The sequence below is a fragment of the Lissotriton vulgaris genome, chromosome 9 (genome assembly GCF_964263255.1).
Source record: "Lissotriton vulgaris chromosome 9, aLisVul1.2, whole genome shotgun sequence".
NCBI lineage: Eukaryota > Metazoa > Chordata > Amphibia > Caudata > Salamandridae > Lissotriton > Lissotriton vulgaris.
The window spans coordinates 352,035,682-352,053,969 of NC_141697.1; the positions used below are offsets into that span (position 1 = coordinate 352,035,682).

Consider the following 18,288-nt stretch of genomic DNA (forward strand, 5'->3'; position numbering starts at 1 on the left):
ACAAAACAGGGAAGATGGACTCTCTGGTGTAGGTAATTCAAGTAGAAGCAGTGACTTCAAAATTGGCACTGTGTTTATGTTCATTTAAAAGATTACAGCTTAGAGATTACAAAACTAAGAGGCAATCACACAAGGATTTTAGTTCCTGTGAACAGGAATTCATTTACATTTTTTTTGCATTCGTCATGTGAAAACCTTAAAAATTATTTTTTTTCAGCTCATAACCCAAAAATCCATGAAGATGTCAGCACAGCAATAAAAGTAATTTAAACATAATAAATACATTACAATGTAATAATTTCTTAAATCAAATTTAAACGATTAGCAACTGACCCGTAGTGTATTGCTTTTAAAATATGTAAACAACTAAGCACATTACATTGTATAAATGATTATATGGGTAGGACACAAGACACTCACATTTGAAATATATTATTTTCAAATCATATACAGTATAACGAGTCATAAAAAGGTACATGTGACAATATGGAATTGTAAGTTATAAGAAACTGACAGGTCCATGCGAGTCAGCTAGCTGAGGAAGCTTTTCTTCTAACATTTTTCTTCTCAAACATTCTGGGCGTGATTTACAAAGGTACACTTACATGGTTGTGTAAGTTTACGATTTTTTTACTATTCTCAAAGGTATTTAACTAGTATTATCTTCAAGACTCTGGAGTCTCCTCACATAAAAATACTTTTATGTGCAAAGACTCCGCAGTCTTAAAGATACTGTTGCTAAAATACCTTTGTGAGTAGCAAACAATTGTAAACTCACACAAAAGTGTAAGTTTACCTTTGTGAATCAGGCCCTGCATTTCGAAATTGGTAATTAACCCATTTTCATACCTGCCTGGAAGGAATTTTAAGATAATCATATAGAGAAATTATCATAACATAAGTCACTGAAGCACCAAGTTTAGTAATAGTGGTTCGAGAAAATAAACGTTCACATAAATTGTCGAAAGTATTATTCCTTTCCATTTGAATGTGTGCTTTTGTATTTGTGCTCCAAGTAAAGAAGTCTTTACAGAGTGTGTATATAGCTGCACTATCCTGACAGACATTTTATCAGGCTGTTACAAATGGTTTCTCCTCTATCCAGTTCCGGCTTAGACATTTTTAAACTTTGGGCTACAAATGTTCAACAATAAAGTGGATATTTAGTTGTTAGTTGAAAAGGTGACAACTAGTTGAAAGATGACCTGGAGTCAACTGAAACTTCATTCATAGCAGTTCAGCTTTTCTCTGTGAGTGGTTAATTTAGCTGGGACATGCTCCTGAATTTTTAAGCCTAAAATACCATTATTCAGGGAATAAGGCAGGTCTTGTACATGGGGTTTGCATGTGCTATATACATTCATAACCCATTAGCTAGAACTGGATTCACAAGATTACTAACTGGAATTTCCACCATGATATGCAAGAACCATTGACTCTGACATGCATCTTTTAGTAAGGCCTCAATAAGATGTCTGTTAAACTAAATATATTTATGTGAATGTTTTACACGTTATAAGACTGACAATGCTGACTAATCATTGTTTATGTGAATGCTTGGTATATGCTTATAAGAATTGTGTATGCAAACTATGTAATCAAAATACATTTGTTGTAGAATGTTAGCAAAACCATATCCACAAAAAGTGGGGGATGTTTCTCTGTGTGTGTGTGTGTGTCCATGCATGCTGATGTGAAGGGGATAGAGGCAGTACTCAATAATATTCGAGATTCTCCTCTCACCCTAATAAAATCTTCAAGGAATTTATGACAATTGTGCATACTTTAGTCTCCTAATTCCAATTTTTTTTAAATCTAGTTAACTATTTGAATAGATTTGTGTGTTTGTGTGTGTGCATATACAAACTTATATAGATGTATACAAAACAGTGCACCTGCTTTCAATGGCAATATTAAAATATCAAAATCATTTACACAGCAAATACTACTTAAAAATAAATCGTTATCACACCAAACCTAAACATGGAAAGTTATGGTCTAATGTTGAAGAGTTCATACTGAAAAAGTCATACCCAATAAAGTGAATTCACCTCCGTTCATAACAAATCTCTATAAAATTTTATAAAAGATTAAAAACATTTTCTGTAGGCAAATAAATAACTGTTTGTTGTGATGTTTTCATTGAAATATTGTTTGGGGACCCCAGTGACAAATTCCTTTTCTTTATGTACCATACATTTTATTCATACAACAATTAGGGTACACATTAGAATTTTATAAAATGTAAATTGATGTTCTTCTGTTTGCTGGCAAGAGGAAATGTGGGTGGATCCACATAATTTCCTGTTTTTCCGTCCATCCAGTGTCAGTAGCGAAATTAATTTCCAACCCTTCTCCTAAAAACAAATTCAGGGACTAGGGGTGCTATGTAGTTAGGTACATCCACAATTGATAATGGGGTGATTAGTTACCATTTCAGTCCAATGGTTTCCCCAATGGAAAGGTCTTTCAAGAGTTGTTGCCACCAAAAGCTGAAACTTCAAAAATAAATCTGATGCTGCCATTTTGCCAAAAACACTTTGTTGCATTAAATCTCGCTATCCCACCTTACTCCTTGGATCTCTTTGCTCTAGTTGCTAAACCCTGTATGCTTTAGTGCGTTGTCGCTTAGCTTTCACCATCACAAAGAAGTTGGAAGCCCGTAAACCGTTGGGCATTGTTCTGAAAACTGCCTTGATCAGTAATAAAAACAGTGCCCTTATACAGTGAGCTACACCATGCTAATCTTTACTGCTAGCTAAAAATTCTAAGTAAAATCATATTTCAGGAATTTAATCAGTCGGCCAGGAAGTGGCAATGTTTCAAGTAGCTTAATACGGTGTCTTCCAATGCGATTTCGAACCACAATACGACAGAGGTGAGCAAGAGGCCTCGGAGGTTCTGAAATAAAAAGAAATTGTTTACAGCAATTGCGGGAACATGTTTTCATGAAATGAGTTGTGATTAACTGTAATTAATTTTTATTTATTGTTTCTGTGCAAAACCACTTAGTCTGTGACTCGCATATGGATATTTCCTGGGTCTGTAGCAATCAGAGTAAAGGTATCTAAATACACATGTATAAGCATAGGCGCAGACTCATGTATAAACAGACACATGCACACACTGGCACACACACATGCACACACACACACACATACACTTACACACACCACATACACATGCACACATCTTATATCAGTATTTCTCCAGTGATATATTCATGATCCCCACTCTAAATGAACTTGTGCAATAAACGATCATAGACTACACCATGTATCATATCAATAAGTAGGTTATTATTGTAGGTGAACTGATCCAAGACAGATCTGTGTAGAAAGGTATCATTAGACTATGCTAAAGCAGTACCACAATTCAGGGATTCTATCATATAAACTGGCTGAAAAGATATAAGTAAGTAGAGGCAAGATGCTCACTGAGTGAGCTGGTCACTCTGCTGCTCCCCAACCATGACTCGACTCCGGCGGTGAAAAGCGGCAGTAAATGGCAGCAAAAGGATCGCAAGTCAAGGAATGTACACTGATTGAGAGTGCCAATTATTTTAAAAAGAAAAACTTGAAAAACAAAAGATTACAAGTGGAAGAAAGGCAGGAGAGAAAACGAAAAAACGGACTGGAACGCATGAACACGGTGGAATAGAATTGCCGCTCACCCACCTGAAGATCTGTGAGGGTTCCATTCAGTGTGAAACCGCGTTGTGCTGTATGGAGCTTGTAAGGGCACTCCTCATTTCTTTGCACGTACTGACGACCGGCGTAGAACAAAGGAAGAGCTGCCGGTTCTGCTCAGGCTTTTCCTGGGTGTGTTGTGGAGAAACTATGGTTCCAAAGATCCCTGTAGCAACCGCTGTTAAGGGGAAAACGCGTTCTGGTGTGGGTGCAACCGCTGGCTTGTCTCCCAAGGCAACAATGTCCTCGGGCCCCTACCTGAGACAGGGCAGGGGGGAAAAAACCGCGGGGACTGCAGAATCCAGGATTGATAAGATGGAGGAGAAGAAACATCATACTGGGGTGCCGCCTATAAATGAACCTTCTGTGTTGGATCTCTTACGAACAGCGCCAGGATCAAAACATCCACAGCCACAAGAAGGTGAGCAGCTACAGGGGGGAGAGACAAGGATGGCGATTATGTGATTGGGGAGGCTGATGAGGGATCCCTGATGTCTCACAAGAAGCTTTATCAATGACTACGACTCTGACGGCGGACGCATCCAAGGACAGTCAGCCTAATTTGTTAAATCTGTTAAATTACCCCACCCCCGGCTATCCCCACTACCTCCACTACTCCCTGTCTTCAATCTGAGTTAAAAAGCAGTACAGATGGAAGCAATCTAGATGGATTTGGGACTCAAACATCAGCTATAATGTCGGACACTAATATGCTCAATCCCCCTCTTGCAGAGGCCACAGCGGTAAATCATGCTTTTTCTTCCAAACATAGTGAGCAAGATCTGGACTGTTTCTTCACGCTCTCAGACGGGATTTGGTCTGTTTCAGGCTCAGGATCAGGGTTTGATTCACTTGAAGATTCTAGTGAGGAGGTTTCAGATAGTGGCAAGAAAGAGACTACAGCTACAATAAGTAAGGCAGTGAGGAAGACAATCCACCCCAGTCTACAAAAGAAAAGTTTAAGATGGGATCACTCAGGCGCAGATCTACTCAGCACTAGGCCTGGGTAGTAAATTCCGTTCCGTTCGCAGAATTTGCAGAATTCGGGTAATTTCGTGTTCCGCGAAGAACGTGAAAATGCCCAAAATTCTGCTTTCCGCAACTTCGCCAATTTTTTTTCTTGTTCGCATTCTCAAAATGCGTGTTCGTGAGACATTTCCCCCCGAGCACGCAAACAGCAATTGCGAACAGGAATAAAGCATCGCAAACAAGCAATTCCGCGCGCTCGCGGAATTTCTGCATGTTCTTGGAGATTTTTTACCGTTTCGTGGAGACTACGCAAATTCCCCCCACCGTATTCAGCACCTGTATAACATCATTCCCTAAAGGCGAAAACATAGTACCCCCAGGACCCTCAACGTTAGACACGGTTCATCAATGCATTCTCTCCCATCGCAAAGAAACGTGCCAAGACAGTAAACGGGCACAGACGGCTATGCAGAAGATTCAAGGGGCTGTAAGGAAGGTGGCCAAGTCATGTGTTGACAATAAAGAGCGCCTTACAACTCTGAAACACGAACAGAAACCTTAGAGAGCGATCTAGCAGCCGCGCACACAAGCACTAATGCTCATGATGTCCAAATAGTCGACATACAGTGGAAATTAGAGGACCACGAAAATCGACAACGCCAAAACAATCTGCGGGTACTAGATGTACCAGAGGGAAAGGAAGGGTCAGACACTATGGCATATATGGTCGACATGCTATCTAAGGCCTTTCTGGATCTTGAGGGTTGGAACTGGCCTCTAGAGATACATCGGGTCCCGTTTAATCTTAAGCATCCAGTGAAACCCGATACAAAGCCCCAGGCTATACTTGTCTACTTTGGCAATTTCCTGCTGCGACAAGCAATATATGATAAAGCAAAGCCAATATTGAAGCGCAACGGAGGGGATTTTTCTTTCTTTGTCCAACCAGACTTTTGCCACTATATAGTGGAGAGACAATGGCGTCTTCGTCAGATGGTCAAGCCAATACAAGATCGGGGGGCAAGCATACCTGCTGCATTCAGCGCATCTGAAAGTGATCAATAGGGATCATACTCGTTTCTTCACTTCTAAAATCAAAGTCAAGGAATACTTGGAGGCCTGGGACCACCAGTCTTAGACTATCCTTCAGACTGAGTGATTGTACACTCGAACTTTCTAATCCTCCTTCTTTCTTTTTTCTCTCTCTTTCTTTCTTCCCAGTATTATAGTGGCCAATGAACACTTCACTTGGATGATGTTTTCAGTATGCTCGGGGACTCTAGGGGAGAGGAAGAGACGGTTTTGTTTTTTCTAGTTTTTGTTTATCTTTAGATCTGAGTTATCTAGCTGCCGGGAAACAAACGTTGGGCTGGGGGGCAGCACTCATCACAACAGACTTCTCAGTCTGGATGCCTTTCTACAGGGGAAGGGGTGGGGGAAGGGTTCAGGGGCATGGGGGGTGGGGGAAGAGAAGAAGATGGGGATGTAGGGGAGAAGGAGGGTTTGGGGGCTGGACACAGGGTGGAGAAATAAATAAATGGAGAGGGTATAATAAAAAGGAATCAGATAGTAACTTTAAATATGCAAGAGCATCTAGTTCAGCGAAAATTAAGCAATCCAGATGGGTAGAATCACTATTTGTTAAGTTAATATTGGCGGTCTCAATGACAAACAAAATCTTATCAGAGCTGGTAAAATATTAAGAGGTCTAAAAGCCGATATATTATGCCAACAAGAAACCCACATCCCCTGGGGGAAAAGAGACATGCTAGCTATAAGGGGATATAATCTCCTTGCTTGTTCCACCCAAACTTTAACCATCAGGGGAGTAATGATTCATGCAAAGAACTGTATTGGCTCTGCCAAACGGGTATTGGAAGATAAGTGGGGGAGATGGACTATTGTACAGCTCCATATGGGATTGACTATTTGTATGATATACAGGTCTAATGAGGATGACCCACTCATTTTTAACGTCTTAGAAGTTGAGTAATTTGTGGGGATCTGAACATCCATTATGATACAGGTTATGGGGGAATCCAGAAGCACCAAGGCAGGAAACCCCAGGTTCATCGTGCCCTCTCGGCCTTGTAGGCTACTTATGACCTGAAGGATGTGTGGGGGGTAAAATATCCTGCTGACCCTGGTTATACCTACTTTTTAAATCCCCACAAGAAGTATGTCAGGCTGGACCATTTTCTGGTGTCACCCTCTTTGATTACGACTGCCGGGATAAAGAAAATGCCCAGATTATTGTCAGATCACAATCCCCTACTCATAGACTTAGCATTTCAGACAGAAGACCAACCACAGGCAAAGTGGACATTTGATAGATCCTTTTTATCCAATGATCAATATCTTAAACATATTAAACAATGGGTCATAAAATACCACGAAATGAACCAATTTAGCTCCTCGAGGGGTGTAGTCTGGGATAGTTTCAAGGCAGGCCTCCGGGCAGAAACAATAAGTTTCGTGGGAAAGAGGATAAAGCAAGAGAAGAAAGAGATAGCTGATCAGATAACTGAGGAATTCATGGATGTAATAACTGAGGAATTCATGTATTTAATTGAACCCCCGCTTCCTCGAAAGCTATATCTCCAGCTAAGGCTTGGCACTCTACCCATTAGGTCTTTTACATCTAAATGGCTAAAACCTAATAACGAAGTTTGCCCTGCATGTAGTTATAAAAATGAGAATGTAACTCATGTATTGTTTTTCTGCCCTGCCTATTCTGCAATTAGAAAATGTTGGCTCATTCCTATTTGTAAGAATTTGGGACACTTGCATTTTACAAAGGCCTGCAAGATACTGACCTATGATACCCATCCTTCCATTGTGTTTGCGATTTCTCGTTATTTACTCAGTATGTGGCGTAGGAGGCAAACCTTTTTAACCTAATTGTTGTACGTATTGTTTTTACTTCTCGTATCTTGATAACTTGTAGTTTAATTCTTTTTTAACATTTTATCACTATTTATTGTTTTATTGTTCGTGCTGATGTATTTTAAGTGCACTTTTATGGTCATTTGACTGAAATAAAGTTATCAATGGTAATGATAACTCTATTGGGGCAACTAGAAGAAGAACATACTAATGCAATTAGACAAAAGCAAGAGGAGGAAGAATTATTACTGCGACAAAAAATAATGATCACAAAAGCAGAAATAAGCAGCTTCAGGAAGGGGGCAGCAAGCTATCAGACACACAAAAATGAGAGATACGAATATGGCGAGACCATTGGTAAGATACTTGCTTTATGGACCAAGCAAAAAACAGCTAGAAACAACATAACTGATATAAGAGCCCAAGATGGTAAACATCACACAGAATTAAAAGATATTATTAAGATTTTTGAAAAGTTTTATCAAGACCTGTATCAGCAGGACAACCTTGGTCTTTTGCTTCCTAATGAAACTGAGCTAATCTTAGGAAACCATCATAGGCTCAGTGAAGTACAGCGACAATAGCTCGATAAAGAAATTACGATGGAAGAGATTCTAGTAGCTTTGAAATCAATGGCCTCAGGGAAAGCGGCAGGTTCTGATAGAATTCCACTCGAACTATATAAGTTAATTCAAGAGGAAATAACTCTGATACTCTTAGACCTGTTTCCCGGAATACAATATAGTGGGACCCGCCCGGAGTCTTGGCAGGGGGCAGACATAGTGTTTTTTTTAAAGAAAGGGAAACCTGCCGACAACCCTGCATAATACAGGCCCATATCCCTCATGTACGCGGATGCCAAACTCTATTAAATAATTCTTGCGTCTCAATTAGGGGGATCGTAGCCTATCTTGTTTCACCGCAGCAGCATGGCTTTATACCTACAAGAAGTACTACGGGCCATATCAGATGCGCTATAGCCTTGTTTGACAAAATGGAGGCAACAGGCGAAAAGATGGTTATGATGCTCCTAGACGCCGAGAAGGCATTTGATTGTGTTTCATGGCAATATCTGTGGACAACTATGGTACAGAGAGGTTTTGGGCCAGGTTTTTTGACAGCAATGAAAGCAACTTTTCATAGACCATATGCTAGGTTAAATATAATGGGTCAGGAATGGAAATCTATTGACATTGCAAGAGAGACAAGGCAGGGCTGTGCTTGCTCCCCAATATTATTTGCTCTTTATATTGATATTTTTATAGAGCAAATACTCCAAGATCAAGTAATCACACCAGTTAAGAGAAATGGATCTGAAACAAAGATAATGGCCTATGCCGATGATTTGGAGGTGGTCACTACTGACCCAGTAAATGCAGCCAGCCAAAATTCAGAATTTAGCTCATGAATATGGCCATAAATCTGGCTATTTATTAAATGCAGGGAAAACCTAGATCCTATGCAACTCTAAAACCTTGTGTAATGACCCTCGAAGATTAGATGAGGTAATCTATCTATGTATTAAAATCAGTAGTGAAATAAAAGCAATCTGGAACATAAACATGATCCCCATGATCGATAAGACCAGCACAGATCCACGTAATTTAAATAGACTGCACCTAACCCATATAGGAAGATGTAACATACTTAAGATGGTTATGCTTCCTAAGGTTCTCTATATATTTAGATCGATCCCATTAGCAATTGAAGATTCACTTTTAAAGAAAGTAAACTGTATGTTTAGTAATTTTGTATAGAAGTATTCAAAAATTCGACGTTCGCTTAAATTTCTAGCACTACCACAATATCGTGGTGGATGGTCTGTTCCTAATCTTAGATATTATTATTATGCAACTTTTTTACAGCAAATGGCTCCAGTGATTCTACCTGGTGGGGGCAGCAGTCAATACACTGTAAATAGGGACCCCCCCTCGATTTATGAGTTAGCAATAGGAAGAAAACGCACAAGAAGTACTTTTACGACAATTAGAGCCCAGCTACTATAAGAAAACTAAATTTAAGATCATAATTGCAATCTGGAGTATATGGAAAAGAATGGTAGAGCTCACGAAGATACCAAAATACAACAAGTATACGCCATTGTGGCGATCCCCCCTCTTTCCTGAATTAATGTACGATAATCTGGTCAAGCAATTTGAAGAAAAAGGAATATTGAAGTTGGGGATATCAATTTTAATGAACAAAGGCTGTTGTTTTCTGAGTTGCAGCAAAGGTTTGGTATAGCGGCCAGAACATACCTTAAATACAGACAGCTTACCTGCTTTGTAAATCAGATCAATGAAGAGAGATTTTCTCTATGCAGGAATTCACTAATAGAAACCATGTCTCTGCCTCAGTCAAGGATCAAAAATATATATAAGATCTTAATAGATACTCTTTCTGATGACCTTGAGGCAGTAAAAACCAAATGGGTTACTTTAGTAGGAGATCCCGACATCGATGTGTATAATTCATTAGCTTTAGCCAAAGGGACGTTCCTCGGGGCTAATCTGAAAGCTCAACATTACTACAAGGTATATGACCTTTATTTCACCCCCGCAAAATTACATCGGTGGGGTAAAAGAGAGGATGATAATTGCCCCCTGATGTTTCCAAGGGCCAGCAGATATAATACACATGTTTTACGGATGTGAGAAACTGAATCCACTGCTTAAGCAAATAGAGGAATTCTTTCAGCTGCAATTGACACGTGTATAAATATAACTCCAACCCTAATGTTGCTGGGATGTGACGAGAAGGCGCAAAATGATCGTCACAAGGATAAGTTTGTCTTTGTCTCAATAGCGGTAGCTCGACTTCTTATTGCCACACACTGGAAAGATGCAGATCCCCCTCAATTTCTGGTGGGGCCACTTGCTGGCTATTTACCAGCTCTATATAAATGCAAAGGCCGCAGCGCATGAAGGCGACGTAGGGCAATCTGGGCCCCTATGAAGAACTGGATTGCAAAACAAAATGTTTTTTAAAGAGAAAGGGTGAATCACGATGTATTCTCTTCTTTGGTTAAAGACCTTATGAAATTAAATAATGCCCATGTTTCTATTGATTTTTGCTCTATTCTTGACCTTTGTCTTCTCATTTTTCCTCTTTTCCCATTCTGATCGATCTGTTCTGTAAATACTTATGAATTTGCTCTTGCGCTACATGATTTTAGCTATATATTAAAATGCTTATGAAGTGTACATGCTTTTCCCATTGATAGACTCTCTCCAAATACAAAAAAAAAGAAAAGTTATAAGTATAGTAAATGGTACTATTTTTATGCCTTTTGCTTATTCGTCACACGCTTTACTCTTTTGATATTTCAAACAATTAGAGGTGCTCAAATGGTTAGCATTGGCCCGTATAGGTCCCAATATCGAATGTATGTCATTTAATGGTATCAGATATCATTAGCTCATTTCATCTATCCATTACACAAGTGATAAAAAACCCATACTAGACTCTCTATAGATGCTCAAATTTACAAGGATTTCCACCACCAAATAGAGGAAAGAGTTTGAAAGGCAGAGGTCCATTAAATAGTAACAGAAGTATGACTGTGGACTTTGAAGCTAGAACCTTTAGAAAAAAGGGTTATACTTAGATAGCCTTCTCTAGAATTGTTTACATGGTGCTTAGGTATTCTACTCAGTTAGCTGCATTTGACAGTGTCTGCTGACTTTTTCAAGAAGAGGAATTGCGTTGTCATAAATGGACTGTAATAACTTATAAAAAAAAGTGCAGCTACATGCATAGAAAAAAGTAGTACGCTTTTTGGGGTATTGCAGACTTTATGGTATTATGCAGCCAATGTGTGTCTGTGTGTTTTGTTTTCCAGATAACTTTGGGGTCGTTCAATAAACCTGTATGAAACTTCAAAAACAGTACATCCACTTGAAGCAGGTCATGGCACGTTTCATGCAGATCCATTCAGTTGGAGTAAAAAAGAGGTGGAGGTCCCAAAAGTGGCATTTCCCATTTTAACTTTCGTAATAGCCTTCACTCCTTGAAAAGAAAACAGTTGAATAGAATTTAACCAAATATACCATGAAAGTAGAACTTTAATCAAAGAAGTGTCTTTGCTTACTTTAATGTACATCCGTTCAATAGTTTTTGAGAAGCTAGTATTTAATATTGTCTCTATCTGGTAAACAATAGGTTACATTTTAGAGATATCTGAACCATTAAAATGTGAGTACCACAAATCCAGCTTTGCAAAGCTCTGTGAACTGTGATTGGACGAGGGAGCATTTTCTTGCTTCTGCAACTCAGGACCACTGGTCTGCAGTAGGATCTGCAAAACCAGAATGCTCTGATTCACTGACCCCAGCACATAGGAAAAATATTGCATCTGTCATTGCAGGGCACAGTGATTTGTTTCCCACATCCTGAAAAACAGATCAAAAGGGTACATATGGTGGCAGAGGTGAGTTCACCATGAGTGCCCATGTAAGTGGAACCCAAAGGAGTCCTCTCTGGTGATTAAAGCTTAAAAAAATACAGATATTGCCATGGAGTTTGTGGATTCTGGCACAATCCACCACTATAAGCAGATTAGTGCTGGGGCTCTGCGAACCTGGTACAAGCTTCATGGTCATGGGACCCTAAACCCATGGGAATCTTCAGAAAATCCATATTGGCACATGAGTGGGATCTACAGATCAGAAGGAGGGGGTGGCTGCCGGTGTCAGGTTGGGCACATGATATAGCCTTCAGCCCACAGCAGGTTGTGCACCTCTCTGCCTCCAACCAGATCCTTTGACTGTGCACAGCAGAGGTTGACCACATGTGGTGGGTTTAGCACAGATCCTGGCTCCAGGCCAGGCCCCACAACCATGCACCACAGTGTTCAGCAAAGACCGGAAGCCATGCTCTGCGGTCAACCACTTCTACACACAGCCTTACGCAGCAAGGGTCACTGCCAGTTGCTGGTTGCATGTAGGCTAATGACATTGACACTTACAGATAACATTTGCAGGATTTCTGAGACTCAAAATTGCTTACCTAAAACAATAAAAATCAAGAGAGCTCACTGGATTGTATATCAAACTGGGTTTTAACATAGTTTTGTAGAAGAACTGCAAGTTTGAAAAACTGCCCGAAAAGATTTCAAACAAAAGACATTTAATTATTTTTGAAAAGTGGCTCTGAAAAGAACCTTTGTGTTCTTTGATGAAATGGATATAGTGGAAGACATATTTTGTGGGGTTATTTATGAAAATACAACTGCCTTCTGCTGTGAAATGGACTCCATCTTTTTGGAATATGCCAGTATGTCAAAATGGATATTACAGTTGTAGGTAGTCATCTTGCAAGGGTCCCAAAGTTAAGCAGAAATGACTTTGTTAAGTATTTACAGTGATTTGTCAGTTTGTGAAAGACCATATGCACGATTGCCTTTGACAAATATTTATCTACAAGGTTATGTGGATGAAAGATACATGAATGAATGGTTTGTGCTAAAATTGTCACCTCCACAGTGCATACTCATTGACTGGGAATTTTCTCATGTGGGAATGCTTTCGATAATTAGGCAAATAGCCCCTCATTTTAGTAGGTTTATGTAGAAAGAATGGTGCACTGTAGCACAAGGTAGAGGGTCAGAACCTCTGACTCAGTTTCTCATTCATTTTTTCACGCACTCACTCTCTCATGCACTTTTTCTGTCATACTTGTTTCTTAACACCCTCCTTCACCTTGACTCAGTGTTTGTCAGTCTCACTATCCCTCTCACTCACTACTCATTTTCAATCACATGTTTCAGTCAATAATGCCTCTATTGCTCACTCAGTCACTCTTTACTTACTCCTTCAGTCTCTCACTTATTTACTTATTCAGGCAACCTCTTAAGGGCTCCTTCTCCTGCAAGCTCTCCCTCACACAGTCCTTCACTTTTATTCACTGCCTCCTACTCACTCTCTCTCTCACTTTCATACATTTCCACTCACTCTCTTATTGTCGCATTTTCACTTCCTCATCATTTCACTCAGACTCCTTTGCTTTTTCTTAATCTCCCACTCATTTTTACTGATTGATTACTCACTTCCTCTAGCCTAGTCTTGACTTTACTGTCTTACTTGTCCACTCTCTCCCTAACTTTCACACTCATGCTCTAACTCCTTTCACTCTCTCTCATTTTACCCACTCTTACTTTCACATACTGACTACATTACTTTTACTCATATTATCTCACTCAATCTTTAACCACAAACTCTTGTTCAATCTCTCACTCATATTCATAATCACCCTTGTTCTCGGGCACTCACCATCCTTCACAACCTGACTCACACTCACTTTAGCAGCATGGTGTTTCTAACTTGCTGTCTCTCTCACTTTTAGACTTGCTAACTCAAATTCTCGCTTTTCCACTCTTTCACTTATTATTTCATTCACCATCTTTCCTCAACTACTGGACTCCCTCTCACTCATGTATCAAACAAACATATATTTCAATCTATTATCTGTGGTTCTAAAAACAACCAGTATTTTGTTTTTCAGAAAGTAACTTTTTTGTGATTTTTAGAAACAATCCTGCTTTCATGACACTGGCATTTCTCCCCTGCATACAAAAAGTAGTCAAGACTTAGGATAACAGAAAAAAAAACTTTTTGCAAATCTTATTGTATTTAATTTTCTTAATTTCAGCATTCCGGTATTGCTTACCACAGGTGATATCTATGCTGCACACTAAACAATGTAATCCCAAAGTTTGCAAAGAGAGATTGATGGTTTCCCGCTACCACTGTAGAATTTCTTCAGACTATTGACCTCCAGCAAGAATAGCATACAGGATGTTTTAAAAATGAGTTTGCCTGATTTGCATTGCTCTTCGTCTTCATTTGTTCTGCAATGAACTGCCATTCATGCCATGCAATGGGGATCCGAAGTTGTATTCCCCTCTTGTATTTCCCTATTGCCCCTGCTTAGTTTCTTCTCGCACAACCTGCAAGCTACTTATTTAGGAGTTCATTTTTTCAAACTAAGGAATGGGGAAAAACCTCAATAAAATGGATTCCCTTGGAGATCTGGAACCTTCAGTCTCATTAACTTCCATTTTTTCTTCTTCTTCTCTCTCTGGCTCTTGATTTCGTCTTTCCTGATATTCTTGTCCACACGCCATTTTTGAAGAACACAGTGTATTGTTCCCCAAAAAATAAAGCACAGCAAAGAATCCATATAGTCTCTTTCTATGTACGAGTATGAAATAGCACAGAGTTCAGTAAACTCGTCAGATACTCAAGAACTATTTGAAAGTGGAGCAAAACATGCACACAAGCCAAACTTATACAGTGACTTACAACATTTTGGTGGTCCCACATGAAGCTTGAAAAATAGGCATAAGTGGGACTTGTATGCCCTAGACTCACAGTACAAAAAATGTAATTGTACCATTCTGACTTTTGTCTTTGTATATAGTTCATGGATACTTTCAAACTAATTAAAACAATAGACTTTCCTCTCAAATTCCTTCTTTTTCAAAACTGTACAGGGTTAGCAGTACTTGTTTTTGGTATTGTGACACTTTGAATGGATGTCTCGCCTCAACAATTGTGCAAGAGCTGCAAATTGTTGATGGTGGTTAGTCAACGGTTTTGGTCTTATTAGACCTCTCAGCCGCATTTGATACGGTGAACCACAATACACTCTTGGACTGACTTGCCTCAATCAAAACTTGTGGCACCACATTCAACTGGTTGCGTTCCTACTTATCAAAACGTTATCAGGCAGTTGCTCTGGCTCCTTACTGTTCTAACCTTAAGAGTTTGAAACAGGCTGGGCCCTCAACCTGTTCTTGTTAATTATGTACATGAGGCCTTTGATTAATCTTATTAAGTCTCATAATATTAGAGTGGTGAACTATGCTGTTGACAATCAATACATTTTGTCATTTGACAACTGCCAGCAGACGGATGTCGCTGCTTTTGATAACTGCATGAATGATATCATCAGCTGGCTGAACCTCAATTCCCTCAAATGTAATGGGGACAACACTGAGCTTTTGTATTACTCAGCAAATAAAGTCCCATTGGCAATTCCTCCTAACTTTTGGCCAGTACCAATTGAAGAAGTGCTGATACCTTCCGAATCGGTTTGTAACTTGGAGGTTACGGGTGACAATACTTTGTCCATGGAAAGTCATGTGAATAAAGATGCTGGCACATGCTTTTCACTACTCTGGGACTTCTGGAAGATTCTTCAGCTGTTACCCGCACTGCTAAAACACTAATTGTAAACAGTGTTGTTTAATGCAGGTTGGTTTATTGTAATGCGCTTCTGTTGAGAGCAACAGAATTTATTTTTAACAGACTGCAAATATTTCAAATCTCTACTGCCAAATTGGCCTTAACCAAAATCAAGAGGTCATCAGCCACCCACCAATGCTCTGAATGAATCTTCATTGGCTTCCGCTGCGACAGAGAATACTTTTCAAATCTCTATGTATTGTTTTTAAAGATCTCCAGGGCAGTGGTCCAGTGCCTGTACAAAAGGGAATTGAAAGATACTCCCCAGGGAGGTGCTTTTCTCTGCTACAGAACATTTTGTATGTATTCCAAAATCCAGGAAGACCAGACAAGGCAGGCGCACCTTTTTGGTCAGAGCAACCGAAATATGGAATCAACTCCCTGCTTCCCTTAGAGGCCTGTCCGATCTCCTGAAATTTAGAAAGGCCTTGAACACTTGGCTATTTCGTAAAAGCTCCCTTTTTACATATGAGCACTTTTTATATTTTAGCACTCTTTTTAGCTGCAGATTTTTTCCCCTCCTTCTCCTTTCTTAGCTCAGTGAGCCTGACAGCGTCAGGATACCAGCTTAGTCACAGTGCACTTTATAAATCTTTCAAATTAATAAATCCCAACCTAGTACCACAAACGTTTATCGGGATAAAAGTGATGCTATTTTAAAAAACCTCCACACATGTCTCTTTTGTTCTTACATTGGTTCTACTTTCAAAACCATATCCCAGAATCAATTTTCTTATTAAACTCAAAGGTTTAAACGACCTATGGGGTTCACACTCACAGAAATGGTTCTTGGTACAACAATACTGAGTCTTGCCTCCGGATATCTGTGATTGATTTCACATTCAGAAGACTTAAAAAAAAGAGTTTGAAACATTTAGAAACAAGGGCCCACCGTTATGCAGTGGCCCTTTTGAATCTAACCCAAGCAGGCAGACCCAGGAGACAGAAAGCTACAGACAACTACAATAGCTTTGTGCGTTATAGAAGAGTCAGAGGCAGAAGTTATGGAAGTGTCTAGAACTTCTGCGTCCACTGAGCACCCACCTGATTAGCCAAATGTGTGGAGAGTTTTTACTCACCTTAGAGGAAAGAAAAAAAATGAATTCCCGAAAAGTAACCTGCACTCTTTGCAACCAAGTATTTGGGACTATAAGGATGATGAAGCATCTTTCGGTGGTAAATCCAAATGAATTCTTTCAAGCTAAAGTCAAGAGAACAGGTCAGGAAGCACAAGAAGACAACCTGGGGCCGTGGAGAATGCTGAATGCAATATGAAAGACACAGAACTAAATCAACCAGCATATTATGCAAAACAATCATTTTTTTCAAGGGAGAAAAATCAAAAAGTTATCCCAAATGAAAGAACACATATGTAAAAAATAATCGCAAAGACATTCTTCCTTCCCTAAAAATAGTCCAGTTCCAAAGACAAAATGTGAAAACAAAAACACAAAGGATTTGCTTTCAGAAAGAGGTTCCAGGAAAATACATTGTTCCATATTGGAACAAAACAGGCTGAAGTTAAAAGAAAATATAAAAAAAGGTTTGGATAAAGAAAAAAAGGGTTGAGTTAAAGCACAAAAAAATCGTAACAATCATTGTCCCTCCACAGCAGTTTGGACAAAGGGCATAACTGTTGACCACACCTCCTAATGCCATGCGTTCGCAATGTTTACTGGAAATCAACAGTATGTTTGGCACACAGCTAGGCACTGCAATCATTCCTTTTTGCTAAACATGTGTGACAGCTTCCACAACAGCCACTGATTAAGTACTAGAGAAACAAACAAACACACCACAGAAAGAAAAACAGGACTGGTACCACCACCTCCCCAACAACCACTGAAAGAGGACGGGGAGACAGGCAATTATACCCCAGAAACAAAAACAGGACTGGCTACACCAGAACACTGAAGAGAATGTAATGCAATGAATTTATTTAATATTATGTTTCATTACACACTGCCAATCTCCTCAGCCTTTGTTTTACTGCTCTCGCTATTACACTCAGGAGAATGTCTTCTGAATCATTCTCTCTGTTCTAGTGGACCTTTGCATTCATATTTACAGCCCTCACAATAGCAGCGGTCCATAAGTGTTACTCAGCACTCTATCTAATCTGCCCATCCTGTGAGCATTTAATTTGAAGAAGGTCCAATTTGCTTCATGACTGGCAACACGGTTACGAGGAAACGCCCTGTCTCTGGCTGTAAGACTGTTATACTACATTTTCCTCTCTTCAAAATCATACATGAAGTGGCCTTTTGTTTCTTTCCATGGAAATAAAAAAGGGGGCAATTCTTTGTACAAGGACAGCAGCCATCTTGGATTGGTCAGTAATTGGCAGTTCCCTCATTATTCAGACCAACCATACACCACAACAAGACGCAAATGCGCAATTCACTTCTCCTACCATCGATTCACATAGAACCAGAACTCTCAGTCGTTAACTATGCACCCGCTAAACCCCACCAGGAACTCAAAGCTTGTACATTACA

At 39.6% G+C, this 18,288-nt stretch overlaps 1 protein-coding gene across 1 annotated transcript in view; it reads right to left on the reverse strand.

The window, feature by feature from the left end:
* Positions 1-278: 278 nt before the first annotated feature.
* ASB2 (ankyrin repeat and SOCS box containing 2) overlaps positions 279-18,288 on the reverse strand; it is a 288,752-nt gene continuing 270,742 nt past the window's right edge. The window contains exon 10 of the mRNA XM_086937715.1: positions 279-2,901. Within this exon, the coding sequence (XP_086793841.1) occupies positions 2,768-2,901 (134 nt within the window). The 3' untranslated portion in view covers positions 279-2,767. The remainder of the gene's footprint in view (positions 2,902-18,288) is intronic.